The 17,042-nt window shown below is 35.5% G+C and overlaps 1 protein-coding gene across 2 annotated transcripts in view; it reads left to right on the top strand.

Moving 5' to 3' along the window:
* The window catches only part of KHDRBS2 (KH RNA binding domain containing, signal transduction associated 2), a 540,650-nt gene that overhangs the window by 194,111 nt on the left and 329,497 nt on the right, over window positions 1-17,042 (top strand). For both annotated transcript variants that reach the window (XM_003789670.1, XM_023513145.1), the window contains exon 3: window positions 13,686-13,802. In XM_003789670.1, coding sequence (XP_003789718.1) covers window positions 13,686-13,802 — 117 coding nt within the window. The remainder of the gene's footprint in view (window positions 1-13,685; window positions 13,803-17,042) is intronic.

The raw sequence follows: 17,042 nt of genomic DNA, 5'->3' as shown, positions 1-17,042 counted from the left end.
CTAGTCACCTGTAATAAGCTCCTGCCGTCATTAGCGCTTCACTCCTCCCCTGCCTGCCCCACTCCTTCCCCAAGGTTCCCTCTTTCTTTGGAGCTTGTTTATTACGTCCCTCCCTGCCTTTTTCATGCCCACATTCAGCCCCCAATGTGGGGTTAATCTGAGTCAATGCTCAGATCATAAATTTCCTAACTTCTCCATGGGGAAACCTCCAACCTGTGAATTCTCACGCTGCTATATAGCATTTATTTTGCATGTCTTTTATGGCAAGATCAGCTGTTTGTTTGAATTATAGTATGATAGATTATGTACAGTCCCTCTCCTCTCAAAAGAGCTACAGTTTCCCTGTAACCAGTATTTACCTCTGGTTCACTTTGTATCCGGTATATATTTCACAGGTTTAGGTACTAAGTAATTGTGGTTATTAAGTGACCAACTTGATTCTATCCTTGATTTTATATGCCTGTATTTATTGACTGGAATTCAGTTTATAATAATTTATGGGTATCCATTTTAATTATTGATTCCAAAACATGATGCCTTCATTCTCAATTTTCTTAATTATTCATCACTGTCTATTTTGTTACACTTCAGATAGTTTTCTTCGTGGAAACATCTGCAAATTCAAAATGAAATCAATGTTATAGACATAGCTTGATATTTTGTGATATAATAAAATAATAGTCTACTATGTTATAATAAAACTCTGTTCCCTCCCTCACCAACATTTGATGATTGCTGTGATCAGCACCTAAAGTGTTCATACAGGAAGACTATTTTTTGATCTTCCACGATGGTCCCACTTTGTGCAATCTTCCCAAAATTCCTTTTCTTTGTGTTAATTGCAGCAAACACCAGGGTAGTCGTTGATTTCCCAAAGCACAGAAGACTAAGTGTGTGAATTTCATCTGACTAAGAAGGGGATTCATCCCAAAGTCAGGAATGGACATGAACTTAGATTCAAGTATTATCAGGTGTAGGGACAAGGGGAATTTGAGCATCAGGAAACCAGGCAGTTTGAGTCCAGTTGTATCATTTGAAAAAAGGATGCCAAGAGGCAAAGAGCGGAGACTGACAGGCTAGTGACCCCTCACAGGTGGCCCTGGGATGCAACACTGATCTTTCACCAGGGAGCATATGCAGTCTTCCATAATAAGGGGAGTGAGAGTAGGTCAATTACCTATCCTATTGGAGAAGGGACGGAGTTGCTAGAATTAGCCTAAAAAATGTGTGACCAGAAAAGTGCCACATTGAAAAACAAGATGTATTCCACGTGAGTATTGATGGACTATTATTAGTCATGAGGAAAAAGCAAAATGGGAGGCCACAGCTAAGACAGTCTGGGGTGCCCTTTGCTTCGGGGATGGTTGAGTGCATTTTGATGTGTATATGCCCAATATTATTGAAGTTTCTGTTCACTTAACTTTAAATTGTTCTTGGATTTTACTATTTGAAAAATATCCCTAAAATATTCTTTTAAGTGACTCTACTGCTGAGGTTCCTGTGGACCCCCACCTGGGACAGTGGTCAGCAAGGGAAATGATGCTGGAAAGATGAAGAGACTTTATACCACATTTATGGCATCAGGCTGGACTGTTTCATGTGCCAGGTGGCAGCCTGGGAACAATGCGACACTGATCCTGCTTCCCAGGGGTCTTTACTGGTCCAGTGCTTCTCAGGGGTCTTTTATTGGGCACAGCACAGAGTAAATATGCGAGAATGCACAGCAGTCAAGGTTACAAAATGAGAGGGGGTGGGGTCACAGCCTCTAGAAAGGTAGGGAAAGGGTCATGGTGGGATAAACAGGGGGATAGGGGAATGGAACGTCTGAAGCCGCTGGATGATGTACACAGGCAGAAGCGAAGTGGGGCAACCAGTTCATCCGTTTGAGCTGTCTGAACTTCCCTAACTTAGCCCGCCTGTGCTGCTGAACCCCCACCCAGGATGTTCGCATAGACCTTCCCCTGACCAGGCCGTACCCTGCCTGAGTTGGAAGGCCTGTCAGGACTTCACCTGTCTACCCCCAAACTCTGCCTGTATGATAAGCACTTGTTTTGTCAACAATTATCTATTTATCTATTTATGTTGCTTTTCAAATCCATTGAAAATGTTCTCTTGGTTTATTTCTAACACAATTTAAATACTTTTTTTAAAAAGGGTGAAAAATAAGATTAAAAGGCCCAAAAGACTTTTTAAATATAAAAGTTATTACAAAACAACTGTTCAATGACTTATGCGTGAATGAATTTGAAACATACAAATTTGATTTTCTTAAAACACGTGGATAAAACACTTTTAAATAATTCGGAGACATTTAATATACTGCAGATAGCAGTGTTTACTCTGTTGAACTTTATAAATCTTAGGTTTCCTAACTTACTAAATCATGGCTAAATAGTGAGGACGCGCCATGTAGTATGTGATTTTTTTTTCTGTGTTTAAAAGAGGTTTGCTTTAAATAAGATGTTAGAAACCATTTGCTGACAGTGAACTGATAATTCACCTGATTATCAAACCACTCAGTTAGGTTTGTTCAAAAAGGTATTTGAATATAGGGCGAAGGCAGAGGGGGAAAACAATATTATTAAAACCATTTTTGTATTGACCAATTTTAGAGTTTATTTGAAAATAAATTTTTAAGAACAAAGCATAGCTTCTAAAATATGTAATCATCTTCATGTTTATTTCTAATGGTTTATGTCTCAAACAGAAATAGCATGTAATCCTTCATAAAAGAGTCCTCTGACCCGTTCCAAATTGTTGGCTAAAAACTCTAGACATTGTACAAGGGATAGAATCACATATATAAAATTAAACTATGATAGGTAAATAGTTTTAGCAAAAGCAATTGGCAGATTGTACATTTATAAATCTTAAAAACACATTAAAAGGACTGCTTATATAAACTAATATGATATAATTAATGTTACTCATAAAAAATAAATTTCCTTTAGTGGGGAAACTAAATGTTTGATTTTACAATCACACTCCTTTTCAGTAGGTAAAGTTTGGGAATGAATTACAGGGAATGTTTCCATCACAGCTTCAAGACCCTTTGGTTTCAAATTGATTACAGTTTAGAAACACAACTACTGTGTCAAAATAATAGCGCTGAGTAATGTGTCCCAAGAATCAAGGTGGAGAACAGAACATTCTGAAAGTAGGGACCATATTTTTATCCTGTCAATAACCTGTCCTTAGCCAGGATCGTGCAAAATGCTGTGTCTTCTCTTCATAGTCAAGCATTCCCAATCGTGATGTTACCTTGAGTGCTTTGGTACTTTTGAGTTTGATGTTTTACCCTCTTCAATAACAGGAAAAAAGCTTCTGTAACAGAGTGCTAAATAGGAGCTCGGTCAAATGTAACTTGTTCTAATTAATTGTTAAATTTATTAATAGTTAATACATTCAAAATGTTACACAACTTTTACGTAATATGTAAAACGAAATAAAATGAACAGTCTTGAACCCATTCATTAAACTAAAGTCTAGAATATTGACTGTTGCTTTGACATTATGTGTTTACCTTTGGTCCCGTCCTCTACTTCCCATTCCCAGAGGTTACCAAGATCCTGTCTTTTGTGTTATTATTATTACCCCTATTATAAAAGGAATACATTTATGACATATGCATGTTTTTATAAGCAAAATATTGTTTAGTTTTGCTTCTTTCTGTGTTTTCTAAAACATGTTAGGTGTCAGATATTGAATTTTTTACTCAAAATTTTATATCTAGCATTTATTAGTGAAGTTTTATATAGTTATGAATAATTTATATTTGTTGCTATATAATATTTTACTGTGACTATGTCACAGTTTACTTGTTTGTACAAGTCATGGTTATGCTAAGCTGTGGCCTTCTAGATCGTTAAGTACAGCCAAATTTTACAGAAAAAAAATCCTTTTATTCAAAGGAACACAGCAGAGAAAGATGAAGCTCTTCTTGCCTGCTTTGGTGCTTAAAAAATAACAATCTTCAAATCAGAAGGTCTTAGGTTCCCTACTCCTGTAAGCCATTCTCCATATAGTCAAGGCGATCATAACTATTGCAAGAGATTGGAGAAGGAACTTTAGGAAAATTCATCCCATGGGCAATGAAAGTCTGAACCTTAATCTCAGAGCACAGAGCAGAAACCAGAGGTTCAGGAGATTCTGTGACGCCTGTTATGACTACAGAGTAGTTTAGGGAGAGATCTGAAAGGCTTGCCAAGACCAAGAACTGTGCTCTGGTGAAGGCTGTAGAGCTTCTGTGTTCATGGAGTGGGGCCTTGTGAAGAGGAGAGCTAAGCAGCCATGTCTGACCTCCACAGCTTGCTTAGAATGATGGACCCCAGTTATAACCTGTGTTCTAAATCTCGTGCATTTCCCGACATTGACAAAACCCACCACACACACACACGCAAGCATACATGGAAAAGCATTGGGAAAAAGTTCCATGACATAGAAATGTTGATTATGGTATAGAATTGTGTGGAGTTGGCAGCACACCTTTCTGGAGTTGGTAGTTTTCTTCCAATTATTTTTGTTCTTAGCAAAAATGTAATTTTTTCCCAATTATTTTTGCTCTTAGCAAAAGCATTGTGATTTTGAGTATTCTTGTACATGTGCAAAAATTTCTCTAGATTGTATGTCTAGGGATGAGATTGCTGAGGTACAGTATCAATGCCTTTATAGATTCACAAAACAAAGCCAAATGCTTATGTCCCCTGAGGCCATCCATGTCCCTCACTCAGCACTGGCTATCGACCTCTTCATTTTTTATCAGGATAGTGTGTGAAAATGACATCTGGGCTTTAATGTTTATTTTTGTTTAAATTCTAATTAGCTTGAACTTTTCATACTTTTTTTCCATCACTATTTTTTCTTCAATGATATATTTATGACTTTTTCCTTTTTCTGTTAAGCCATTTGTCTTTTCCTTGGTTTTTGTATTTATTTTTGTGAGCTAATGCTTTCTTACTAACATGTAATAGAAATAGTCTCCTATTTGTAACTTTATATTTTCACCCTCATTGTGGTATGTTTTGATGAATAAGTATTCTTAATTTTAATTAAACTTTTATTTTACAGTATCATACTTTTGTCATTTTAAAAATGATTACACTGTTTTTGCCTTTCACACCTGAGGCTATAAACCATCTGCAATTTAGTTTTTTGTTTTCATTTTTGTTTTTTTGCTTTTTTATTTGTTGTTGTTGTTATAATGTAGGAAGTAATTTCATTTTTCTTACTATGGATAGCCAATAACACTATATATTAAATAGTTCATTCTTTCCTTAGTTTTCTACAGCTGCTGTTAATAATTGTCACAAACTTAAACTCAGTGGCTTAACTCTGTAAGAAAGTTGTTACTTTCTTATTTTACAGTTATAGAAGTCGGAAGTCTGAAATGGTTTCTATGAGGTTAAAATCTAGCTATGGGCAAGGTTTCATCAGTTCTAAGAAAAAATCTATTCCATGACTTTTCCGGCTAAAAACTCCACTTGATGGCCTCCTGTCTTCAGATATTGTGTCACTGCGACCTGTGCTTCTGGTATCACACCTTCTTCTCTGACTCTGCTGCCTTCCTCTTCACTAATAGATACATAGGAGCTGAGTGCCGTGGCCTATGCCTATAATTCCAGGCAGGAGGATTGTGTGAGTCCAGGAGTTCAATACTAGTCTGGGCAACTTAGCAAGATCCCCCTCTCAAATCCAATAAATAAAATAAAGTAAATAAAATGAAACAAATAAAACAAAACACAATAAAATAAAATAAAAGTTGAGAATGGTGACACATGCTTATAGTCCTAGCTACTTGGGAGGCTGAGGTTAGATCATCCTTTGAGCCCAGGGGTTTAAGGTTACTGTGAGCTATGATCTTACCACGGCATTCCAGCCTGGCTAACAGAGCGAGATCCTGTCTCTAAATAAATAAAAATTTAAAAACTTAAACTAAAAAAGATATTAGGTAGATCTGGAGAATCCAGAGTAATCTCCGCATCTCAAAATCTCTCTACTTTAATCACATTTGGAAAGTTTCCTTTAGAAGGTAACACATTTACAGATTCTGTATATTTGGATATGGGCATCTTTAGGGGACCAATATTCTGGCTACCTCACTCAATGACCTGTAATGCCACCTGCATCTTGTATCATTTTGTTATACACAGGAAATCTACTTTTGGACTCAAGATTACATTGCTCTAGATCTCTCTCACCAGGACTGCACGTTTCCCACTATCATAATTAATACAACTTCATAGTGAATCTTAGTATTCTATAGAAATAACCCTCAACTTGTACTTTTAGCTGTTCTCAGGCTTTACTTTCCCAAACACATTTTAGATCCAATTCATAATTGATCGAGAGCCAATGTGATTATAATCAGAATTAGATTAAATCCATAGATGAAATTAGGACTAGAAAATTACATGGCATTGGGACTCCTTATTTATGAAATACCTACCTCTTGATTTATTTATAGCTACGTAATGGCTTTAATACTGTATTTTATATATTTTGAATGTCCATAGCTAATTTATTCCTAGGGAATCTATTTTTACTGCTGTTGTAATTGGTATCTCTTTTTTAAAAAATGTTCTACTTGTATGCTGGTGGTACAAAAACATAATTGATTTTTATATTGATTTTTGTATAATGTACTTTTGGTGAGTTCTCAGAACTAATTCCAATAATTTTTTTATGAAAATACTTCAAGTTGCTTATTTATTTATTTTAATTGAGATTGATATAAGAATACAAATGTTTAGGTTACATTGGTTTCATTTCTAAGGTAAAGTTCAAGTTGTAGTTGGCCCCCCACCCAGGGGGGCGTGCTGAACACCCTCACATTGTGCACAGTAGGTGAGATCCCACCCATCACCCTCCCTCCTCCCCCCTTCCCTTTCCCTCCTCTTACCTTCCCCTTGCTATACTAGCCTTGTGTTTTGTTTTTCTTTCGTGTGGGTGTATAGTTGTTTATACATTGGTTTCATATTAGTTTTGAATACATTGGATAAAAATTACAATTTTTTTCCCATTCTTGTGATACTTTACTGATAAGAATGTGCTACAACTCCATCCAAATAAACACAAAAGATGTAAAGTCTCTATCTTCTCTTATGGCTGAATAGTACTTCATGGTATACATATATTACCATTTGTTAATCCATTCAAATGGATGGGCACTTGGCAATTGTGAATTAAGCTGCAATAAACATTCTAGTGCAACTGTCCTTCTGGTAAAATGATTTTTTTTTTCTTCTGAGTAGATACCTAACAATGAGTTTATAGGATCCAAAAGGAGGTCTAATTTGAGTTCTTTGAGGATTCTCCATACTTTCTTCCAATCAGGTTGTATTAGTTTGCATTCCCACCAGCAGTGTAAAAGTGTTCCCTTCTCTCTACATCCACACCAGCATCTGCAGCTTTGAGACTTTGTCATGTGGGCCATTCTCGCTGGGATTAGGTGATATCTCAGAGTGGGTTTGATTTGCATTTCTCTGATGATTAAAGATAATAAGCATTTTTTTTCATTTGTTTGTTGGCCATTCATCTGTTATCTTCAGAGAAGTTTCTGTTCAAGTCTCTTGCTCACTTATAATGGGGTTGTTTGCTCTTTTCTTCTTGATTAATTTGAATTCTCTGTAGATTCCAGTTGTCAAGCCTTTCTCAGATTCGTAGTATGCAAGTATATTCTTCCATTCTAAAGGCTGGCTGTTTGCTTTAGCTGTGGTACTCGTGACTGCGCAGAAGTATTTTAGTTTAACTATGTCCCATTTATTTTAAGTGGTGTTGCTACAATTGTCCGAAGGGACTTCTTCAGAAAATCTTTTCCCAGGCCAATTTTGTCTAGAGTTTTCTCCACACTTTCTTCTAGAATTTTTATTGTTTTATGTCTTAAATTTAAATCTTTTATCCAGAGAGAGTTAATTTTTGTAAGTAGTGAGACGTATAGGTCCAATTTCAATCTACACATGGCTAACCAGTACTCCCAGCACCATTTATTAAATGGGCATTCTTTTCCACAGTGCATGGTTTTGTTTGGTTGATCAAAGATCAGATGGTGATGTGTGGGTGGGTTTGTCTCTAGATTCTCTATTCTAGGACTTCCAGCACTGTGTTGAATAGCAGAGGCAATAGTGGGCATCCTTGTCTGATGAGCTTTTTATTAATATGAATATATAAACTGGAAATAATTTTCTAACACTTTCATGTTTATGGCATTTATCTTGTCTTATGCAGTAGTTTGAATCTTTGGGGCTGAATGAAGCATCAGAGATGTATATCTTGACCTAGTTTCTGATATGGTTTTATGATGAAATCTGCTGTTCTTACGGGTTTTGAAGAGAAACCCTCTATGGATGTTTCCTTATTTCTCAGATGAATAATGATTATATTTGAGTTTTTCAAATCATTTTTCTATTCCAATAAAGAGGGTGCCATTTTTCATTAGTTTGTTAATTGCCAAATTATGATTAGGGATTATAAATTTAAGTGACATTTACTACATAGCAGGCCTTGGTTATGCTACTATTTTGTTGAATGTTTTTTTTTCCCCCAGATTTATTTTGCATGAGTGACATGAGTCCATAAATTTCCTTTTCTGATTTGGTTTTGGTATTGTATAATAGCCTGCTGAAATTAGTTGGGAAATATCTCTCTACTTCTTCCTTTGGAATAGTCTGCATAGACTGAAATTATGTATTTCCTAAAAGTCTATGGAAATTCCGCTGTGCAACTCTTGGGACTGGTATTTCTTTTTAGTACCTTTTATTATGATAATTTTTCCTGTCGATTTCATTTTATTTTTTAACAGATTTTATTGTGTTTATTTAAGGTATACAACATAACATTATGGGACACAGATCGATAGTCAAATGCTTTTTCTAGTGAAACAAACTGACATATCCATCATCTTACATATTTACCACTAAACAAAATATTTTAGCAAGAACAGCTCAAATCTACTCATTCCACATGAATCCCAAATACAATTTTATTTCTTAACTAAGGTTCTCATTTTTACACTGTATCTCCACATTTGTTCACCCTGCGTATCTGTAACTTGCATCTTCTGTCCTCCATTTCCTCGGTTGTCCTCCACCCCTCCCTCCATCCCTGGTTAACTACGGTTTCATTCTCTATCTGCATATATGGGGATTTTCCATCTTTTTTTTTTTTGTTTCCACATATAGTTGCAATCTTACAATAACTTTATTTCTGTATCTGGCTTACTTCACTTAACACAATATCCCCTGGGCTCCTCAATGGACACTTAGGGTTTTTTTCTTTTTCGTATCTTGGGTATTGTGAGTAAAGCTACAATGAAAATGAAAGTGCATACACCATGACCCCCATCCCCCTCTCCCCTCCCCTCTCTCCAGTCCCTCACACCTCTCGAGGGTGGGACAGAATTACAAGAAAGACTTTACCTAACAAACTCTATCAGTGTAACCTAAGTCTTTGTACTGGCAATGAGTCCCAAACAATAATAATAACAACAACAATAATAATAATAAAGAATGAATGTGGGAAACAAAGAAAATGAAAATGTATCTTTACAAGGTGATTTTTGTTTCCCCCCTTGGGTATATTCCCAGGAGGATTGTTGGGTCACATGGTAGTTCTATTTTTAATTTTTTTAGAAATTTCTATACTGTTTTCCATAAAGTCAATACCAATCTGTTATACAGTCCCAGAGTGTACAGAAATTCCCTTTGTTGTACACCCTTGCCAATATTCACTATCTTTTGACTTTTTTTTTTTTTATTGTTTGGGATTCATTTAGGATACAAAGAATTAGGTTACATTGATTGCGGTTGTTAGGTAAAGTCCGTCTTATAGTTGTGTCCCAACCCCAAGAGGTGTGCCATGCACCATGATGCCCCCATCCCCCTCCCTCCTCTGCTCTCCCTGATCCCTTCTTCTCCTACGCCACCCCTTGTATTAGATCATCTAGTGACTTCATATTAGAATTGAGTACATTGGATCCTTGCTTCTCCATTCTTGTGATGCTTTACTAAGAATAATGTGTTCCACTTCCATCCAGGTTAATACAAAAGACGTAAAGTCTCCATCTTTTTAAATGGCTGAATAACATTCCTTCCATCCAGGTTAATACAAAAGATGTAAAGTCTCCATCTTTTTAAATGGCTGAATAGCATTCTGTGGTATAGATACACCACAGCTTGTTAATCCATTTCTCAGTTTGTGGGCATTTAGGTTGTTTCCACATTTTGGTGATTGTAAATTGAGCTGTAATAAACAGTCCAGTGCAAATGTCCTTATAATAAAGTGATTTTTTTTCTTCTGGGAAGATGCCTAGTAATGGGATTGAAGGATCAAATAGGATGTCTAATTTGAGTTCGCTGAGGATTCTTCATACTTTCTTCTAAAAAAGTTGTATTATTTTGCAGTCCCATCAGCAGCATAGAAGTTTCCCTTCTCTCCACATCCATGCCAGTGTTTGCAGCTTTGAGACTTTGTGATGTGGGCCATACTCACTGGGGTTAGTTATATCTCAGTGTGGTTTTGATTTGAATTTCTCTGATGATCAGGGATGATTAACATTTCTTCTTATGTTAGCCATTTGTCTGTCTTCATCAGAGATGGTTCTGTTCATATCTCTTACCTAGCGGTATATGGGATTATTTACTCTTTTTCTGTTGATTAACCTGAGTTCATTATAAATTCAAATTATCAACCCTTTGTCAGATTGATACCCTACAAATATCTTTTCCCATTCTGAAGGTTGTCTTTTTATTTTACTTGTGTCCTTAGCTGTGCAGAAAACTTTCAGCTTAATTAAATCCATTTGTTAATTTTTGTTGTTGTTGTGTTGGCTGCTGAAGTCTTTGTCATAAAGTCTTTCCCCAGTCCAATATCATCAAGAGTTTTCTCCATACTTTCTTCTAAGATTTTTATTATTCATCTAGATTTAAATCTCTTATCCATCTTGAGTCACATTTTGCAAGGGGTGATAGGTGTGGTCTAGTTTCAGTCTTTTACATGTGGTTATCCAGTTCTCCCAGCACCATTTGTTGAATAGAGATTCTTTTCCCCAGTGTATGCTTTTGTTTGGTTTATCAAAGATCACATGGCATGTGGAGACTGGCTTCATCTCTTGGTTTTCTATTCTGTTCCATACATCTTTATTTCTGTTCTCTCAGAATTTAACCCAAACTTATACAGGTAACTGATATTTCACAATACCTCAATGCAAAAAGGATACCTTTTCAATAATGATATGAGGAAAACTAGTTCCACATGCGAAATAATTCAAATGGACTCTTATCTTACATCATACACAAAAATCAACTTAAAATGGGTAAAAGACTTAAATGTAAGAATAGATACTATGTTATTTTTTAACCATGTATGTGAGTTTTCATCCTTCTCATTTGTTTTCTCCCCATTCTTATTTTAAATACTGTAAACATACAATGAAATGCACTATTTTTAAGGGTGCAGATTGATGAGTTTTGATAGAGCTATCCCTATATCTCCAACAAAATAAAGAACAATCCTGTCGCCCGGATGTCTTCTTCATGTCGCTTCTAGCCAGTCCAACTTCATGCTTCTATTCTCAACAGGCAGCCACTCTTATGAATTCTAACACCATATATTATTTTTGCCACTAGAATTTTGTGATAATGGAATGTAACTTGATATGCTTTTGCTTGGCTACTTTCACTCAAATATTTGTGAGATATACCTGTATTGCTGTGCAATCAGTAATTAACTCTTTTCTCTTGGCTATAAACTTGTTTTTCCGTTCTCTGATGATGAGCACTGGTTTTAATTAATTAATGGTGATTGTGAATACAATGTCATGAGCATGCTTATGCCAGTTGTTGTGTGAACAGATGTTTTTATTTCTCTTGGAAAATATTTAGCAGTGATATTGCTAAGTCATAGTGGAGCTCTATGTTTAGCTTTATAAATAACTGAAAATCTTCTTTCTAAAGTTGCTGTCAATAGTGATTGCTCAAGTAATTTCATATCTTCATCAACATCTGACATTAGTATTTTTCCAGTTTTAACCATTCCAGGGCATGTACATGTGGGTGTGTATGTTATTGGATGGAGTTCTATATAGATTCTAGGTACTAGTTATTTTTTCATAAATATACACATGTGTATGTATGGGTATATATATAGATTATATATATAATATATTACATATATGTAAAGAGAGAGAGAATTGTCTCTCAGTCTGTGACTTAGCTATTGAATTTTTTTATGGGTTTTGGGGTTAGCAGGTTGTTAATCTTCCCTAACATAAGTTAGCAAAAGTATTTTTGTATGTTTTCCCCTGAGAATATTTATAATTTTAGCTTTTACACTTAGATCTATGATTGATCTCAAAAATGTGAGGTAGGACATAAAAGGTTTTATTGTGTTTGCTTTTACATTTGGTATATTTTCTGGTTTTCTGGTTATACGTATCCACTTGTTTCAGCACCAGTTGTTGAAAAGACTTCACGTTTTAAATTGTTTTGCCTCTGTGCTTTTGGCAAACATAATTGAATATCTAATGTGTAGACTATTTGGACATTATACTGTTCCATTTATCTACTTACCAATGTATACAACAGTCCATACTGCTGTACAATATTGAGTGAACGTGGTGAGAGAAGACAGCTTTTGATTTTATTTTGGATTTAGGTCATTTAGAGTTTTGCCATTAGGTATGGTGCATCTGTTTTAATAATAATAGGAAAACTGTGATTTAGAAGCAGTTACTTAAGCTTATTCATCTCTGTCCTTCATGGTCCCAATGTAGTTTTGATGTCTTAACTTTTTATACTTATTAAATTAATCACTGAATTATGGTACAAATGATGATGTTGGTCATTTGGTTTGTTAGTATTCTTTGTAGTTGCTGACAGATACATTCTGATAACTAACTCTTCAATTACCAGTTTTTATTAACATTTCAGGATGAATAAACAGACTGTGTGGACTCTCAAAATTTTCCATGTGGACAAATTGTTTTGTATAAACATTCCATATGTACTGTTTTTAACACCATATGTTCACATTTCTTTTTCCTGATCCTAATAACAACTCTTTAAAGAATGTAAGAGTGAAGAATAATTGAGGGAGGTGCCTGTGGCTCAAAGGAGTAGGGCACTGGCCCCATATTCCGGACGTGGTGGGTTCAAACCCAGGCATGGCCAAAAACTGAAGAATAATTGAATCCCTTAATTCCAAATCATGAAATTTTTAGTAGAATGTTAGGGTATAGGCAATATTTACCAAACATGAATATTAAATTTTACTTTAGAAATCAATTTAAAATACTAACTTTTGCAAGTTCGAAAGTCTTACAGACTTATGTTAAAATTGTTTCTTATTTCACTAATTTAGTTGGAGATAAAAGGACCTTAGAAATTGTATAAATTAGTAATCTTCTCCAACTTCTTTCCTTAATAAGTATTTATGTGATATTTTCAGTAAATGATAAATCCAACATAGTATTGATCTTGTCCATCCTAAAGAAAGAAGTACCCCTTTTTAAATGGGTTTTGGACTGGAGGTCTGACCTAGTATTGTGGAGCGGGTGTATATGTGTGTATGTATGACATAACTCTTTTGTCAGTGGGAAAGTTTGAAAAACCCATAACCCCTTGATTATTCTTGAAGCAAATCATCTTTTTACTCTACTTTAAAACAGACATTCTATTGATTTTGTTTCCTAGTTCAATTTTGTGGGGAAATTGCTTGGACCAAGAGGAAACTCCTTGAAGAGGCTACAGGAAGAAACAGGTGCTAAAATGTCTATCCTGGGGAAAGGATCAATGAGAGATAAAGCCAAGGTACTGAACTTTGAATTTGATATTTAACACCTACGAGAGGTTACCTGTAATGCGATATGTCCAATTTACAGCACATATGACCTCCTCTTTCATCATTTCCTATGATGTTCACCCTTGGGAATAGCCTGTGGCACTTTTTCCTGTCTCTTTTGTCTACTTAAAAATCAATTGTTGCCCCCCTTCCTTTTATTCAGAACATACATTCTGTATTTTCCTTCTTTATGTAGTCCTTTGTGTAGGTTGCTATCAAATCTTTTCACTTTTTAATGCGTCCTCTGTAGGATGTTAGTATACGTGTGTGTTCATTTTCTATAATGCTCTGGCTGTTTCCCCTTTCTTCCTTCAGTCATATCAACTAATCACATCCATTATATCTTCATCTCTCTGCTCTATTTCACTTTGATCCTCTTACCTGAAGCAATTTCAAATACTTATCTGCAATCTAACGGAATCCTACCTATTTCTTGAAATATTTCAATGATAGTAAACAGCTCACCTGACCTCCGGGAGAACAATAAGCTAAGAAATATATCAAATTTGATGTTGGCAATGATGCATTTCACCTCTGAACTACATCATTTCCCATTTCATAAAGTGATAGCAATTTTCTGTATGTGAGAATTCAGTGTTTGGGAGAAATGCTATTTGTAGAGATTTACTCATATAGGATCTCAGAAAATTTCCTGGGAAAGGTAAACGTAGCTGGTAGTATCATTGGACCAACCAGCCCATACTTTTATGATTTGATAACATTACTGCGGAAAATGAAATGTTTAAAGATTTATTTCTGACTACGGGAATACTTGGAAAATTGCTGAGAAGTTCTGCGTTCAAACCATCAAATAAGACATGTTAAATCAAGGGAATTATAGAGAAAAATGTCACTGAACTGGGTGAATATGTCCTGAAGAAAATATTTTGTCTTTATCGTAGTAAGGCTATGTTTGGAGTGTGAGCCGGGCATGCCATTTGGGTCCTCTTATAGAATGGCTCAATCGTCAATTATAAAAAATTGCAAAAAGTGTAATTGCTGCTGGGCTTTTCTTTGGGGTAAGTTTTGGTTCCTTTATACTGTATATAATTTTAGAAATGAAACATTCTTGTGACTCCTCCTGCCTCTAGTTTCTCTGACTACATTGAGTGAAAATATCAGACTTATGGAGGAGGTGATAGAACCTGCATCTAGCTGGGAGAAGAGCTTTTGCTTCCTGCCACAAACCTCTTTTATATAAGAGGACAAATTGACACATATAACATATAATTATATGATATACTGTGTAATTTCATGCGGTCTTTTATATTGTTCTTGTTAGATATTCTCCAAATATCTCTTACTCTCACGACGTGAACTTCATACTGTGGGCGTTTCCTCTCTTACTCTTAGTCCTTAAGATTTAGGTCAGAGGTTGTCTCCCTGAACTCCCGTCATAGGCTAAGCCCTCCTTTATAACTTATATTTTCCTGAGTTATCTGTTTATCTCCAGGCTGGAGAATTTTCCTAGTTCACTTTGCACATGGGGAACCTCCATGTAGTCTTTCCACTTCTTTGGAAATAGATGAGTGTATATATTTTTCATTCATTTGGACATATTTTCCTGTTCATAACATTGTAAATTAGATTCCTTTTTCCCTGTGAGCATGTTAGGTTACCAGCAACAGTATTTGAAAACCTAATAGGAAACAAATTTGCTTCTATTATGTTACCATTAGGTTTAATTTACTGATATTACTTGTTACTTAAAATCCAGTTTCTTATTACTTTGAGGGGGGTGTTCCATCATGTTTGTCTCTGCTTTGAGTGTTTTCATTGTTCTTTATAAAATGAAATATTTAATAGTGATAATAACAATCACATATTGCCCTGTAAAATGTATTCTCTTAGCATCCAGATCATAAGACCTTAGCTGTTGAGACTGTTGGCCACACAGCTGAAATAAAGCCACGGGCGTAGATAGGAAAAATCTACCTTAGTAAACACTTGATTAAATAAACATAAATTCTGTGTAAATTATTGATTACCATGATGCTGTGCCTCTCTGCAACATTACTTGAACAGGAAGGAAGATTTTTACATTATTTTGGTTTTTTTAATCATTAAATGAAACTCATCTGACTCTGCAATGGAAGTGTGTGTGTGAGTGTGTGTCTGTGTGTTCCTGTGCACACACATACTGCCCCACAAACGGGCAGGCTTCTATTCATGCACTCATTAAATATGAAGACCATGCTGTGTCTTCACACTTCTTTTTATAATAATGAATTAAAACAAGGTTGTTCCTCTCTTGAAGTTTAGATTTGAATGGGAGAAACAGACAAAACGTGAATGAATTTTATACTTTCAAGCATTGATAATTGTCATAGGTTAAAACAGAAGAGAAAAGAGATTAATGGCAGTGGAAGCAAATTTGGTAAAATGGTAGAATATTGGATAATGGGGGGGGAACCAATTAAAGATCAGAAATAAGAGAAGAATCTGTGCGTTTAACTAGAACCATGTCCATATCTGTGTCTGTAACTATTACGACAACTACAGCCATATCTTTGTTTTAATAATCATATTCATTCTACTCCGACTACTACTTGATTCCTTAGTTTGTCTCTGTGGTAAGGCTCCCTGAAAAGTAATTTGCAAATCCTGGCTTCTCTCCATTCTTTAATGTTTCCTCCCATGTCTCCTTCTTCCAGCCCTCCGAGTTCTGGATTAGTCTTAAGATTTCTTTATTCCCTTCTTGATCTCATTGCACTTGTGATCAAATTTTATATACTTAATATTTATGTCCAGCCCTAAATATCTCCCCTGAGTTCTATATATTCTAAATTTATATATTTGTCTACTCAGTATGGCAATGTAGATGTCTAGTAGGCACTAAAACATAACACATTCAGACACACACACACACACACACACACACAACCTATACAAACCCCAACACGTGTATGTGGACAAAGACTCTGGTCTTGACCAAACTTCAGTCAAGGTTTTCTGAAGATTCTCCTCAGCTAGACCTGACTGTCCACAGATTGAATGCATTTCTTTGAAGTTTGTATCTGCAAGCATTAAGGAATTCAATAGAATTTTATTCAATAGAAAAAAAAAATGACTGAAGCATTCAAGGCACTCCTGGTGTACTAATGAAGCCTGGGTCAAGGGCCTCTTCTGTCGTCCTGTAGTCAGACAACTTTGCAGAAAATATTGCTCAATAAATTCATTTGCTTCACTTTTGTAAGGCATGGCAATAT

This window comes from Otolemur garnettii, unplaced genomic scaffold (assembly GCF_000181295.1).
Source record: "Otolemur garnettii isolate 467f Iridium unplaced genomic scaffold, OtoGar3 scaffold00035, whole genome shotgun sequence".
Lineage (NCBI taxonomy): Eukaryota > Metazoa > Chordata > Mammalia > Primates > Galagidae > Otolemur > Otolemur garnettii.
The sequence above is the reverse complement of the archived record's forward strand: the minus strand, read 5'-3'. Positions and strand labels throughout refer to the sequence as shown.